Source organism: Jatropha curcas, chromosome 7 (assembly GCF_041381405.1).
Source record: "Jatropha curcas cultivar XTBG-Jc1 chromosome 7, XTBG_Jcur_1.0, whole genome shotgun sequence".
In the NCBI taxonomy this organism is placed as follows: Eukaryota; Viridiplantae; Streptophyta; class Magnoliopsida; order Malpighiales; family Euphorbiaceae; genus Jatropha; species Jatropha curcas.
This window is the reverse complement of record NC_143157.1, coordinates 26,681,140-26,694,147: the sequence shown is the minus strand read 5'-3', so window position 1 is coordinate 26,694,147 and position 13,008 is coordinate 26,681,140. Positions and strand designations below refer to the sequence as shown.

The following is a 13,008-nucleotide window of genomic DNA, read 5'->3' as shown; positions in this document are numbered from 1 at the left end:
TCTAATGTGTTGATTTCCCCATGTTTTTTTTTTTTTTTTTTTTTTTTTTTTTTTTTTGGAAGTGCAATTTAGCACAATTATGTTTCACCCTAAATCTTGAATAGAGCTGAAGAAAAGGTTGTTTCTAAAGAAAATATGGTTAAGAGGATCAAGAAAGGAGTTTAAAGAACCTGAATGACAAACAACAAACTACTGAACTAGAACTTTCACTACTAAAAATCTCTAAAGATTGAAACTTGGAGAGTTGATTTAAACAAACTGACAAGGAAATAAGACCAATTTGAACAAGATTGCACTTTGAATATATTTTGTGCAGGTGTTATTTATTTTGAGGCTTGGTTCCTCATGCTTGAACCAGAAAGTGTGATCCGGGTTAAAGATACTGCCCTGAAGAAAGAGACAGACTTGTTGGTACTCAAGATTATGCAATCATTTAGATTTTGACTGCAGAAAGAATACTCCAATGTTAATTAATAGTGTGACCCATTTCTCATATTTACTTTTGTTTTGTTATTGATTAGAGCACAACTGTATTCTGCTGTTGATGTAAAAGAAAGAGCACAACTTTCTTTCATCTGTTAAGAAAATTATTTTCTTGCTGGTTTCTGTTCTGCATCTTGCATAGTAAAGTGAAAAGACCTGTTAGTAGTTATGAAAAATGATGGTTTCTTTTAACCTTTTCTCTCGATTCGGCCATGAATATATATATCACTGACCCACCAACTAAGGTCTATTTTTGTTTTTTTGTTTTTTGTTTTTTGGAACTTAGTTACAAAATGTGGAAAAAACAAATGATGGGCATTGGAACCCAACAACAGCTGGAAAATGCTTAAAGGAGTAATATTTTCATATATCTATGTTGGTATTTCTTTTGATTCCAGTTCAATCCTAGGAAGTGCCTTGATGGATGGGTGTGAAAAAGTTACAATTATGTCCACTTGAGAGGTGAGACATTGCAATTGAGTAAAAGGGTATTTGTAAAAAGTGTGGGGTAATTTCCAAATCAAATCTATGCCCCTCAAAATCAATGGTGGGGGTTCAGCATAGTCTGGGGGCCATTATGCCCACCCCATGATTTGTTTTCCCACTTTTATTATTGATTATTATGTTTCTAAATTTTTGGTAGAGTGAAAATTTTGAGGATCGTGTTAGATATTACATAATTCTGAAATATTTGGTGGAATCAATATATACAATAGGACTCACCGCGACAGCAATACGTTTATCCAGATTCTGGTACTGGGATACTGTATATGTCCATCCAGACCTGAAAATTTTTGCAATTAAAATTTTAACAGATTTCTTTCCAACAGACACATGGAAGCATATAATGATGAGCATTATGAAACCTTTTGGGTTGCAGGGACAAGAAATATGGAACTTTAACCTTTTTACCCTGCACATTGAACATATATAGATAGATTAAGCTTGAAAAGACTAGAGTTTTATTTTGATGGAACACAAGATTTGAAATTCTATATGCATCCACATGAAAAAAAACAAAAAACAGTAATTTTATCATAAAAATAAATCAATAAAGATGAAGGTATTATAGGTTCAAATTAGTGCTCACTAGAGAATCTCAAATTGCTAAAGCAGCTAATGATCCTTGTAATTACAGTAGAAACCTTGAGCAGGACCTTTCCAGGGCCCAATACAAATCCTGCATCAGTGATTCCAATTCCAGCAGCAAATTGGCCAAATGCTCCAGCAGGACCTTCAAGATTGTTGCATATGGGAAATTCAAACCTTCAAGCATGGCAGATGGGCAACCTATATATTGAACATAAAGGAGAGAAAAATTCCATAGGCCCTATCCAAATTCTCTCTTGAAAATTCCAAAGGCACCTGGGAAGAAATGTAATGGGTCATCAACGTTATCCCAATCATTTTCACCTGGAATCAACTGGGTCTTTTCAGCAGCCCTGGCTAAGATTTTCAGAGTCATTGCCATCTCAGTCTTCACCTGCAAAACCATCAAAATATACACACAAACGATAATAAGAAATCCAATTTTGTTAGTGTTTAGTTTGCTTTTACTTAATCTCCGATTATAAACCAGAAAGGAAAAAACAGAGACCCATTTATTTAATATGTAAACGTAATATTGTTCTGAAAATTAATAAGATAATTAAAATCCTTCTCTCTTGGAAACTTCTTTATCTTTATCTGAGTATCCAAATCCTAGCTTAACTTGGTGAGTTTACACGGGTTCCTTCCAGGGGACAAAACCTAAACCTTCTTAAGCTTGGATTTGGAACCAGTTATATAATTTTATATATATAACAAACAATTCTCGGTTAATTTGCATATCTCTGCCTCACTTCTTGTTTCTTCACAGTAGTTCTCTTTAGGTTTCCGTTTATTTGTATACTCCAAAAATGAAGCTTTACTCCTTTTCTTCTGAAGAATCTTCTTTAGGTGATGAAGAAAACTCTTTTTTTAATGACGATGAAAGAAACTCCTTTTCTCACGACGATGAAGCATGGGAATTATGCTTTTCTTTTGACGATGATTGGTTTAATGATAACTGAGAATCTGAATTTCGCATTCATGTAAAGGTTTCTGATATTGATGAAGAAGAATGCTTTTCTTTTGAAGATGATTGTTTTACTGATAATCGAGAATTTGAATTTCGCATTCATGTAAAGGTTACTGATATTGATGAAGAAGAATGCTTTTCTTTTGAAGATGATTGTTTTACTGATAATCGAGAATTTGAATTTCGCATTTATGAAGAGGGCAATGATACTGATGAAGAAGAATTGGAATTATCGTTTTGGAGGAAGGTTATTGAGATTGAAGAGCTACTCGATACTGCTGATGATTGTTTTAACGATGAGGATGAAGAATTGGAATTCTCTTTTTATCAAAAGGTTATTGAGATAGAAAAGTTGTTGGATAGTGCTGATGATGATCAAGAAAGCCTCAAGACTGGCGGTGATGATGGAGATCATAACTATAATTACGAGGATGAGGATGATTCAGATAAAGAGCTTCTACTTCTTGCTGATTCTTACATTAATGCCACGCCTCAAGAATGGTTTTTAGTTCTAGTTTCTAAGGATTAGGATTTTTCATCTATGTTTGCAAAGCGTTTTGTTTTTTCATGTTTTCTTTTTGAACTTTTCTGCAATCTGTTGCCTGTCTGCTTGTAATCATATTATTGGTTGAGGTTGATTCATTCATCGACAAAGTAGTTCCATCTTGTCTAATATTACATTGTTTTTTTTTTTTTTTTGTTAAATTACAGTCGACTAAAATTTTGTAAAATATATCTAAAAAAACTTTTTTAAGAAAAAAACTAATTTTTCGATTAAAATTGGTTCTGACTTGGATCGTCTATCTTATTTTCATAATCTGAAACCTTGTACATAATATTTCATTGGTTGCTCATTAAAAAATAATAACAAAAATCTCATTTTGGTGGGGCATTATCCCTACCAGTAAAACTTGACTGAAAAAAAAAAGAAGGAAAAAAACATAGAGAGCTTCTCTAGCAGTCGCAGTTAATATGCAAAATACATGAAGCAAAGAAAGGACAGGAGGTTACGCTTCATCTTGCAAACATTCTTCATTCCAATTAGTAACAACCATCAAATTTTGCAAACTTATACTTCTCAAAATAACAGAATCAGGTATCTACTTCGGCTCTGCCATTTAAGTTTATTTTGCAACACTGCGTAGGCTAAACAAAATATTAAAAAACCTACTGTAAGAACTCTCTTGGATCAGTGACATAACCAGTCAAAGCAGATGCTGCTGCTGTGTAGGGGGAGGCCAGATATATCTGCCCCTCTCTGTGACCCATACGGCCAGGGAAGTTTCGGTTTGTTGTTGACACACAAACCTGCAATAACAAAGCCCTCAAAGTAGTTAACATCACATGGTAGGAATCGCCAACATGGATCGGTGTCGACCATAGAGTTAAGTTTTACTAGACAAGACAAGCCTACAATCATCACTCATTATTCAAAATATTATTACCATGTAGAATGATAAAATTATGTACGCATTATACAACAGTACGCAGAATCTGACTTCTCAGTTCAGTGCCTACTGCCTATAGTAATACCACTCCCCACCCAGAATGCATTACACAAGGTATTAATCAACATAATATAAAGGATATAAGAAGGTCTATCACATTGTCTCCTTGCAAATTCTCATGCATGATTGAAGTTACCTATGATAATAATGTATAGGCATTGAGCTCTGGGCGGCACTGGCCCTTTTCAATATCATGGTAACAGTTATTGTAAGCAACAAGCAGACCAATTTTTTCATAATCCAAACAAACAAAGCCTCACTTCTCAATCTCGATGTTATGGACTAAATTACTGTTTGTTTCTAACATGTTTCAAAGCCACATGTGATGTCTAATAAATGGAAAGCATCCTTTCTTTTCCAGAAAATTCCCGTTAGTTGTTGAAAGAACACATTATTTCATAGTAGCCACTGCAATATGTTTTTCCATATAAGATTTTGTTACTAACCAACTTTGGCATAAAAACAAATAAAACAGAAGGTAAAGTAATCAACTGGACACCGAAACTATTCATTCACAATAGGGAATACCAAATCTTATCCCCATGGCCAATCAACTTGACCAGATTTTCTTTGATTGCATTTTCATTCCTATCCATCAGCATTATAACTTTGTAACTGAAGATTATTGTTGAATTAGGAAATGCATTCTAAAAATAGAAATATTTTAATTGGGATGATGAACTTCAGAAGGTGTATCAGTTGGAGGGATAAACAAATTAAGCTTACCATTGGTTCATTCATGCGTGCATAAGTGTCCTTGGGGCCTCCCAAGCATGCACCACAACTAGGACTTGCAGGTGTGTCACAACCAGCTTCTTCAAAAATCTGGGAGCAAGTCCTGCCACCAGACCCCGGTACTGGTAAACTATATACATCCATCCATACCTGAATTTTACAATAAAATATTACTGTTAATTTCTGACTAATTTTTTTCATAACTAGTGAATCGACAGGATTAAGCACATTGTGATCAAGCATTTAAACCTTTTGGGTTGCAGGCACAAGAAACGTGGGAACCTTGACCTTTTTACCCTGCACATAAAGCACATTCATATAAGCTTGAGAAGGTAAAGAAAAGCCAAAATTAAAGAAAATGATCACTGATGGATTCTCCCAGTTTAAAATAATCCATCTGTTTCAAAATCTTTGAACCCTGAAATCAACAATGCACAAATGAATATCAGCATTGCAAACACAAGATAAATATCGTAATATGAAATGACTTGCGGCCGCATAAATTTATCATAGCATAAGCTTGCTTAGCAAATGAGCCTGATTTCAAAGTGATCTTTATCCTACTCATATGTAGCAGTTGAATGTGTCCCAAATTAGTCACAAGCAACCAAAAAGTTTTTACATTTATATCTTAGTAACTTCAATGAAGGAAGAATGATGCTCAAATATGGAAGGAAACATGCCTTCCACAAGACAAACTCATATTGATCTCAAATTAATTAACCAAAAAGCTGAAATGAACACGAGCACTTTGTTCTGAGAAGATCATGATTCCAAAAAAGTAAACTATCATATGCAAGAACTCTTAAATAGTAGATTCTAGAATTGATCAAACTTGCCAATATACCATGAGAAGAAGAAAAACATTTGAAAAAAAAATATCAAAACCTATATATTCAGAGCACAACCTAAAGAATGACAAACTATATTTCCATTGAACATCATATGTATAGGCCCATAGCAACAACAGCAATTAAAGTTTTAATTGACTAAGATCAGAAGCATAATGGATTCATACATCCACATAAAAAATCAATGATCAAATAGAAATAAATAATAATAAAAAAAAAAACAATAAGATAAACAATTCTTACTGAAGCTAGAAAAACTTTGGCAGCAGCCATAAAATCCTCTGTTTTTCCACCAGTACAGGATCCAATGTACACTCTGTCTATTTTGACATCTTTGCATTCTCTTGCTAAAGCCCGATTATCAGGAGAATGAGGCTACAAAAATATATGTGACTATTGTTACTCTTTTTTTTTTTTTTTTTTTGGGAGATAGACTGTCACTCTTTACGAAGGTAAAAAAGAGTAACCAGACAAAACTAGGAGAAGGGATAACAACAGAGGTCCACAGGAGTTTTAGTGCCCTTTATAAATATAAAACTGTGCAAACACTATGGAAAACAAATAAAATCACACCTTTGCAACCAATGGCTCCAACTTTGAGATATCAAATCTGTACTCTGAAAGAAATCTAAGAGACAAAATAGAAAAGCATATCATTGAAAATGAAAAACCAAAAGCACCACGGTAAAAGATGCAAGCAATATATTCTACTACTGGATAACTGATAAAAGTAAGTTATTTTCATGGTCCCAGAAATAGAATAACATTTACAATTTACTCATGTAACTTATAGTTTACTTCTCTTTACATCTGGTATAAGTTTCCAATCATAAAAATTATAAGACCAACAAGCTAAGTTAACTGAAGCCTGAAGACACTTCATAGGCAGAAAAATTCAAGTCAGTCAATCCACCTCAATGTCAAAATTTAAGACGCCCACACTTTTCAATAATGTATCTGAATATTTTAAATTACTTCAGATAACAAGTAAACAAAATGATTGTGCTCCGGTAAATTACAAAGATGATAGCAAAACCTATATATTTTCATGAAATAGATTAAAAAAATATATATCTTAATTCCAAAACATTTTCGGAATCCTAGAAACAAGACCTTATGAAAAACATTCAATTGAATTGAACTTTAATCTCAATCTAATAACCGTTAGTTACATGGATCCTTCGAAAAGGATCCCTAAGAAAATAAGGTACTATTATTGAGTAATCATTCACTAATGAAAACATACCTTGCTTGCTCATCACTATAAACTGGTTGATAGGGCACAGATGTCTTATCCTGTACGCAACAAAAGATAATGTTGGTAAAGCCCTTTCTATGCAAAAAATGAAAAAGAGAAGAGTTCCTTAACAGATTGGAAAATAAATAGAAGCAATGGTGAATAGTGTACGATCCATTTGAATACCTCAAGGTACTTGAATGTAGTGCTATCAGCAGGGACAACCCCATTCTTCCCCCCAGCTTCAACAACCATGTTACACAATGTCATCCGCTCTTCCATCTAACCATCATAAAAAATCAGAACAAAGAAGAAACAGATCTGTCGATCTGATATGAACTACAGCAAATGGAAATTCACTGACCACACAATTTAAGTACGAGAGAAGCTAAAGTTTCCTCACATTTAAACTCTCAACAGTTGTGCCGACAAACTCCATTGATTTATATGTTGCACCAGCTACAGATATTTCACCAATAATCTGGATGAGACAATCATTTCCCAGATATCAAAGAACAGGAACAGGAAAACTTATGTACTTCATTTAAGATAAGTTGATGCCCACTGGAGCAAGCATGTGTCTGAGATATGAATGCACTCACCTGTAAAATCAAATCCTTTGCAAGCAAATAATCAGGCATTTCACCATCCATTACAAATCTCAAAGTTGGAGGCACCTGCAATTTTAAGAATAAGAAAATCAGTAGATCAGCAATGAAATACTACAACCAACACAATTTTGGAAGATGACAAAAATTTATAGAAATTGTCAAGCAGGACAACTAAACAGCTCAAGGATATTAGTAAAAGCTAATTGTGTATCCAGGTTTCAAGTTCTATGAAAAGTTTCCAAGATCTTAATCTTATTAACGATTTTTTAACACCTTGAATTCATCGCAATCGCAGAAATCCAAGATGCATAGCGTAAATAAACACTGTGCAATTAAGGTCTAAAAGCAAATGGGAAATGAGCATAAGTAATGAATCCAATAAAAGAAAGGCTTGTTCAATATCGTCTAAAAGTAAAACTGCCAAGATATTAACAGTCTACAAGAAGTAAAAGAAGAGAAACTGGAGTATGAAAAGAAACATTGTCCTACATACATTTGTGAAATTGTGAAGATGCAACACAAGAAGAAATCCAACTCAAAATTCAAGGGTTCAAATCCATGCACTGTCAAACAAGTAAAGTCACTCTCAATAAAAACAATTCAATGTGAATGTTCCATGCTAACCCAGCATAACCATACTAACCCAGCATTAACAAATTATGCACAGGTTGTGAAAGTCAGCCATTTTCACCACACATTTCAAAGAATGTATCTTATATTTCTTATTACTAAAAATAACTTGAACAACATAGCAAGTACTCAGAATCTATCCATAGCATTGGCAGCACCAATATTTTTAAGAGAACTTGGTATAATTTGCTAGCCAGTATCATTTAACATTCTAATCCGTGGACAAGTTCAATAGAAGATATTGCTGAATTAGCAATAATTATATACTGAAGAATATATAAGGTTAAAATCTAACTGGAAAGCCAGTTCTCAAGTTAATGATGTACACATACTGAGCCAACCAACAGTGTGTCAAAGTTCATCTAGTGAAACACCTAGGTGAAGCCAATATACCCATTAGTTTAAGAAACCACATAGAGCCTAGAGAACGTAAAAATAAAACTGAGGAGACTACAGTAACAGAAGCTAGAGAAAGGAAATTCAATTTTACATACCTTGAGCAGCAACTTCCCAGTGCCTAAAACAAAACCCGCATCAGTATTGCCAATTCCAGTAGCAAATTGGCCAAATGCTCCAGCAGTGCAGGTGTGAGAGTCAGTACCTAAAAGGACCTGAGGCAATAATGAGCTATTAAACAAGAGAATCTGGAATTTAAGGGGAAAAATATTTGACAAATCAATGACTCCCGAGAGTCACACCTCTCCTGGCCTGCAATGACCTTCTTGAGCAAGTGCAACATGGCATACACCTTTATAATCAGGGTTAGCCTGCAAAGTCAGGAAGTAAATGCCACTTCAGTTAGTAACAGGCCAGTAAAGAAAATCTCTTCAAAAAACAGGGAACAAATTGAGTTAAATTCATAGTCATGAATCCACACCTTAAAGTTACTAAGGTCCTTGATGTCATAGAAGTACTTTATGTTTTGCTCATAGCAGAAGTCCCTCAATATGTCTACATTCCGGTTTGCACGTTCATCAGCAGTGAATATGTAATGATCTGGTATAATGACAATTTTCTCGCGGTCCCATACCTTCAAGCATGGAGAACGGACAAACACTGAATTTGGGGGAAAAAAGATGCACGCATACAAACAGGGGATCAAATGACATATTGGTAACTTCAGTTTTCAACTCGAGTCTTATTTTTGAATACATATATATACACATACACAGCAACTGCGCACTCTTAGAAATATATATAGTAACGACTAGGGTTTCCAGACATCAAATGTCACAATCAATCTAGCATTACTAAAAAAACAGATGGTTATCAATTAAGAATGTACGCATTCAAATGATTTGAGAACGAATATTGTGAGAAATTCAAACCTAATAATAATCCAGTTGGTGTCTGAGCTTATACCCCTAGTAAACATCAGGTGCTTATTATATCACTAATTAGCACCCACACATTTTAGACATATCAACGAAATAAATAAGAGAAAATAGTTCCATACCTTAGCATTAGCTCCAAACTCTTTCTTGAAGATACCAATAGAACCAGGGCCACAAACATCATGAGTCATCAGGACATCAACGTTGACCCAAACATTCTCACCTGGACTTAACTGAGGCTTCTCAGATGCCTTGGCCAATATTTTTTCTGTCATCGTCATTGCAGTCTTCACCTGCAAATCCGCCGAACAAACCATTATGAAACATTTACGCATCAAACCGATGGCAGAAATGAAAGAAGCAGCTGAACCTCAAAACTGAACCCTAACCGATAATCAAAAAAAATAAATAAATGGTGAAAACCATTTAGTCAAAATCTGCAAATTAACAAAACCATTAAAAGACAAACTGAGCATCAACTAAAATGAGAAGAAACTAACTGAGCCCGTGGTGGCAGGCCTGCGTTCTGATTGCTGAGGAGCCATGACTGATACAATTTTCTTGGAGATTGATTTCCGGCATTTGGGAATAGAAAATGGCGATGACGGTGAAGAAAAAGCAGAGCGACCTAGATCCTTCTGTATTCAAAGAATAAATCAGAGCTTAGTGAAACAGTAAGCATAAAAAAACTTAAAAAAAAATGAGAATGTTGGGCCAGAATTGAGAGATTTGCAAATGTTTAAATTAATAGAAATGAAAAGGTTTCGCAGATATGAAGGAGTATCAACCTGATTGGCGATGAAGGATGAGGAAGGTGGGAAAATGGTAGAGGAAGCCATCAAAACTTAGGGTGATAGTCAAAAACTTCGAAGAAAGATGGTTGAGAATGAGAAAAGCTGCAGAGCTAATAATGACTTTTTGCTGGTTTGGCTGCTCGGAAAAATGGAGGCGGCTGCGGAGCACGAATCACACGGGTCCGCTAGTAAATTAGGATACCTTGTGGCCTTTGGTTTGTTGACGACACGCGGCTGATTTGTTTCGTTGTGGACCAATCTCAAAAATATTGTATTTATTTTATAAAATGACTTTAAATACTTCAAATAGTATGTTAATTTTTGGGGAAAGTAATTGAATGTCAATTAAATATTATGTTTATAAATCATTTAATAAGTATTAGATATTAGATATAATATAAATATAAATCTATATCATGATAACTTGAATGGATTAACTCGTAGCAAAATAATATTTGCAATCCCGATAAACTCTTTTGCCTCAAAAAATGAGAGAGTATTAGTCAGGTTTTATAAATAGAGGTTAATTTTCCAATTGAAATAAATATCTCAAATTAATAATGGAATAAAATTTTTAATATAAAACTGCTAAAAAATAATTTATATTGAACTTTAATATTTAATTATATATAACTAATGTGACTATATTTTTAAAGTCATAATTATCATAAATAAATAATTTATATTCTAAAGAATATATAACAATTGTGTTTAATGAATTCATGAAAAGTTGGTAATCTACAATAATACTATGTTTTCTTTACTTGATATTTTCAAATTATATCATACAAATATAAGTATTAATTCAATAAAAAAATTCCACAAATAAATAAATTAATATAATATAATAATGATTTAAATGAAGTACGGAAAAAAGAAAATATTAAAAAATTAATTAAATTAATTGATTAACTATTTTTATAATTAAAAGAAATAACATATAATTTCAAAAGTGAATGTTCCCTCAATTAATTCTCAAAGGAGAAAAATTTATAATTTTAACCCTGTTTATTCTCGTAAAATAACTTACAATTAAATGTATTTTCATAATTTTTTATAATTTTGGACTTTAGAAAAAATAAATCAATAGGAAATATTTTTCAAAGGAAAATCAAGTCAATTTTTAGGAAAATGACTTCTCATTTTAAAAAAAAAAAGGAAAACAATTTACATGAATTGATAAACTTATATGATATTATAAGAGCACATTTTTAATTTAGTAATCATCAGTAATTACTATCATCAATCACTATTTATTGTCAACTATCACTACCAACCACAGGTCACCACTGTTGGTCACAACCACCAATCACTAGTGACAATCATAATTTACCATTTTTTGGCATTTTTCTCATATTTAATAATATTTTTAAAATATAAAATTTATATCATTATAAAGAAAATAAATAAAAGGAGCCTAAATGTATTAACAGTAGTAGGAGCATATCATGATAATGCCACCATTTTATGGAGTTTTTGTTAAATGATCAAGAAATTAAGGTTAGCCATAGAAGAATCAAAAGGAATAATAGCAATACAGAAGTTAAATTAGGAAAGACATAAGAAATGATGAGGAAATACAAAAGGCATTAACAGTAAAAAATGCAACAAATCCCACATCGGTTGAAGGCTAACACTTGGACGTAGCAGAGAATCTTCTTATATAGCTAGCTCAAAGAGACAGTCCGGTCACGGAGCCATGCGGTAAGCACAAAGCGAACTATTCTTTGGCATACGCTAATTTTTGGAGGGGTTGATCTCACTGGATCTAGCCTCCGCTATTACTTAAGTTCAACTTTTATTCTTGTGTTTTTGGTGTTTGTCCTAAAAATGATTAGCATGTTAAATTTATCTGTTCTGTAACTGTTTTTCCATGAAATAAGGTGAAATGTCCAAAATGAAAAACCCATTTCGATATTCTAATTTTATCATTTTAAATATTGAAGCTGTAAATTTTTATATTTCACATTAAAATGCTCATATTTTTAATATTTTTTCCTTGTTTACCTAAGTTTAGTGTTGAACTTCTTATAAAATGTGTTAATTTAATTTTAATTTTAGTTAATTGGATGACTAAAAAGTGGAGGGCAAAATTATCTTAGAAGGAACATGTTGTATTAGAGGGAGATAAAGTGTGTAAATGAGTTAAATTAGTTACTCCAGAGTTATTTGGATTTGAATTACAAAATCTTTACATTTTTTTTTGAACTTAAATAAATTTCAACTTAAATAGCTGGTTTAATAAATTGAAGTTATTTTAAAATTACAGAGCTTTTGATTTAATTGGTTCATAAATTTATTTAGATATATTTATTTATATTTTATGATATTTAAATAATATTTTAATTTTAATTTTAAGAATACATTTATTCAAAAACTTAATGATAATTAAATCCAATTTTTAAATAGATTATTAAATCAAGTTAACTATAATTAATAAGATAATTGAAATAGTTTACATATATGACATATTACTGTTTACTTAATATTCTAAAACTTGGTCCTCAATATTTCCTGAAACCATTTTCGTTCCAGAAAAATACATAAGTTAAGGTTGTGTTTTTTAAATGGCTTTTTAAAAAAAACTGTTCGATATTATAGCATTTGAGCTAACTTTTTAGAGGTTATGGTACTATTGTGTGAAAAGTTAACTCATGTAGCATTTAACTTTTAACGTTTTATGAAAAAATTACTCAAACAGTTAACGGTTAAACGCTACTAAAGCAACTAATTTTGCTAAACAAACCCTAATTTTAATGAACAATT

At 32.4% G+C, this 13,008-nt stretch overlaps 1 protein-coding gene across 1 annotated transcript; it reads right to left on the bottom strand.

The window, feature by feature from the left end:
• Window positions 1-3,561: 3,561 nt before the first annotated feature.
• IIL1 (isopropyl malate isomerase large subunit 1) lies at window positions 3,562-10,456 on the bottom strand. The gene is made up of 15 exons (XM_012222220.4): window positions 10,237-10,456; window positions 9,949-10,086; window positions 9,571-9,741; window positions 8,992-9,144; window positions 8,813-8,881; window positions 8,609-8,725; window positions 7,476-7,550; window positions 7,277-7,354; window positions 7,060-7,155; window positions 6,883-6,932; window positions 6,210-6,264; window positions 5,880-6,011; window positions 5,035-5,082; window positions 4,777-4,935; window positions 3,562-3,850 (listed from the first exon to the last, which is right to left on the bottom strand). The coding sequence occupies exons 1-15, from the start codon at window positions 10,285-10,287 to the stop codon at window positions 3,710-3,712; spliced, it is 1,533 nt and encodes a 510-aa protein (XP_012077610.1). The 5' UTR covers window positions 10,288-10,456; the 3' UTR covers window positions 3,562-3,709.
• Between the last annotated feature and the right edge of the window lie 2,552 nt (window positions 10,457-13,008).

Excerpts from the sequence above, each read along its gene's own strand:
- IIL1 (XM_012222220.4), bottom strand. The coding sequence starts at position 10,287 with ATGGCTTCCTCTACCATTTTCCCACCTTCCTCATCCTTCATCGCCAAT. Across the intron at positions 9,742-9,948 it reads GGCCTGCCACCACGGGCTCA|GTGAAGACTGCAATGACGAT; the intron begins GTTAGTTTCTTC and ends GCGGATTTGCAG. Across the intron at positions 7,156-7,276 it reads CAACTGTTGAGAGTTTAAAT|ATGGAAGAGCGGATGACATT; the intron begins GTGAGGAAACTT and ends TATGATGGTTAG.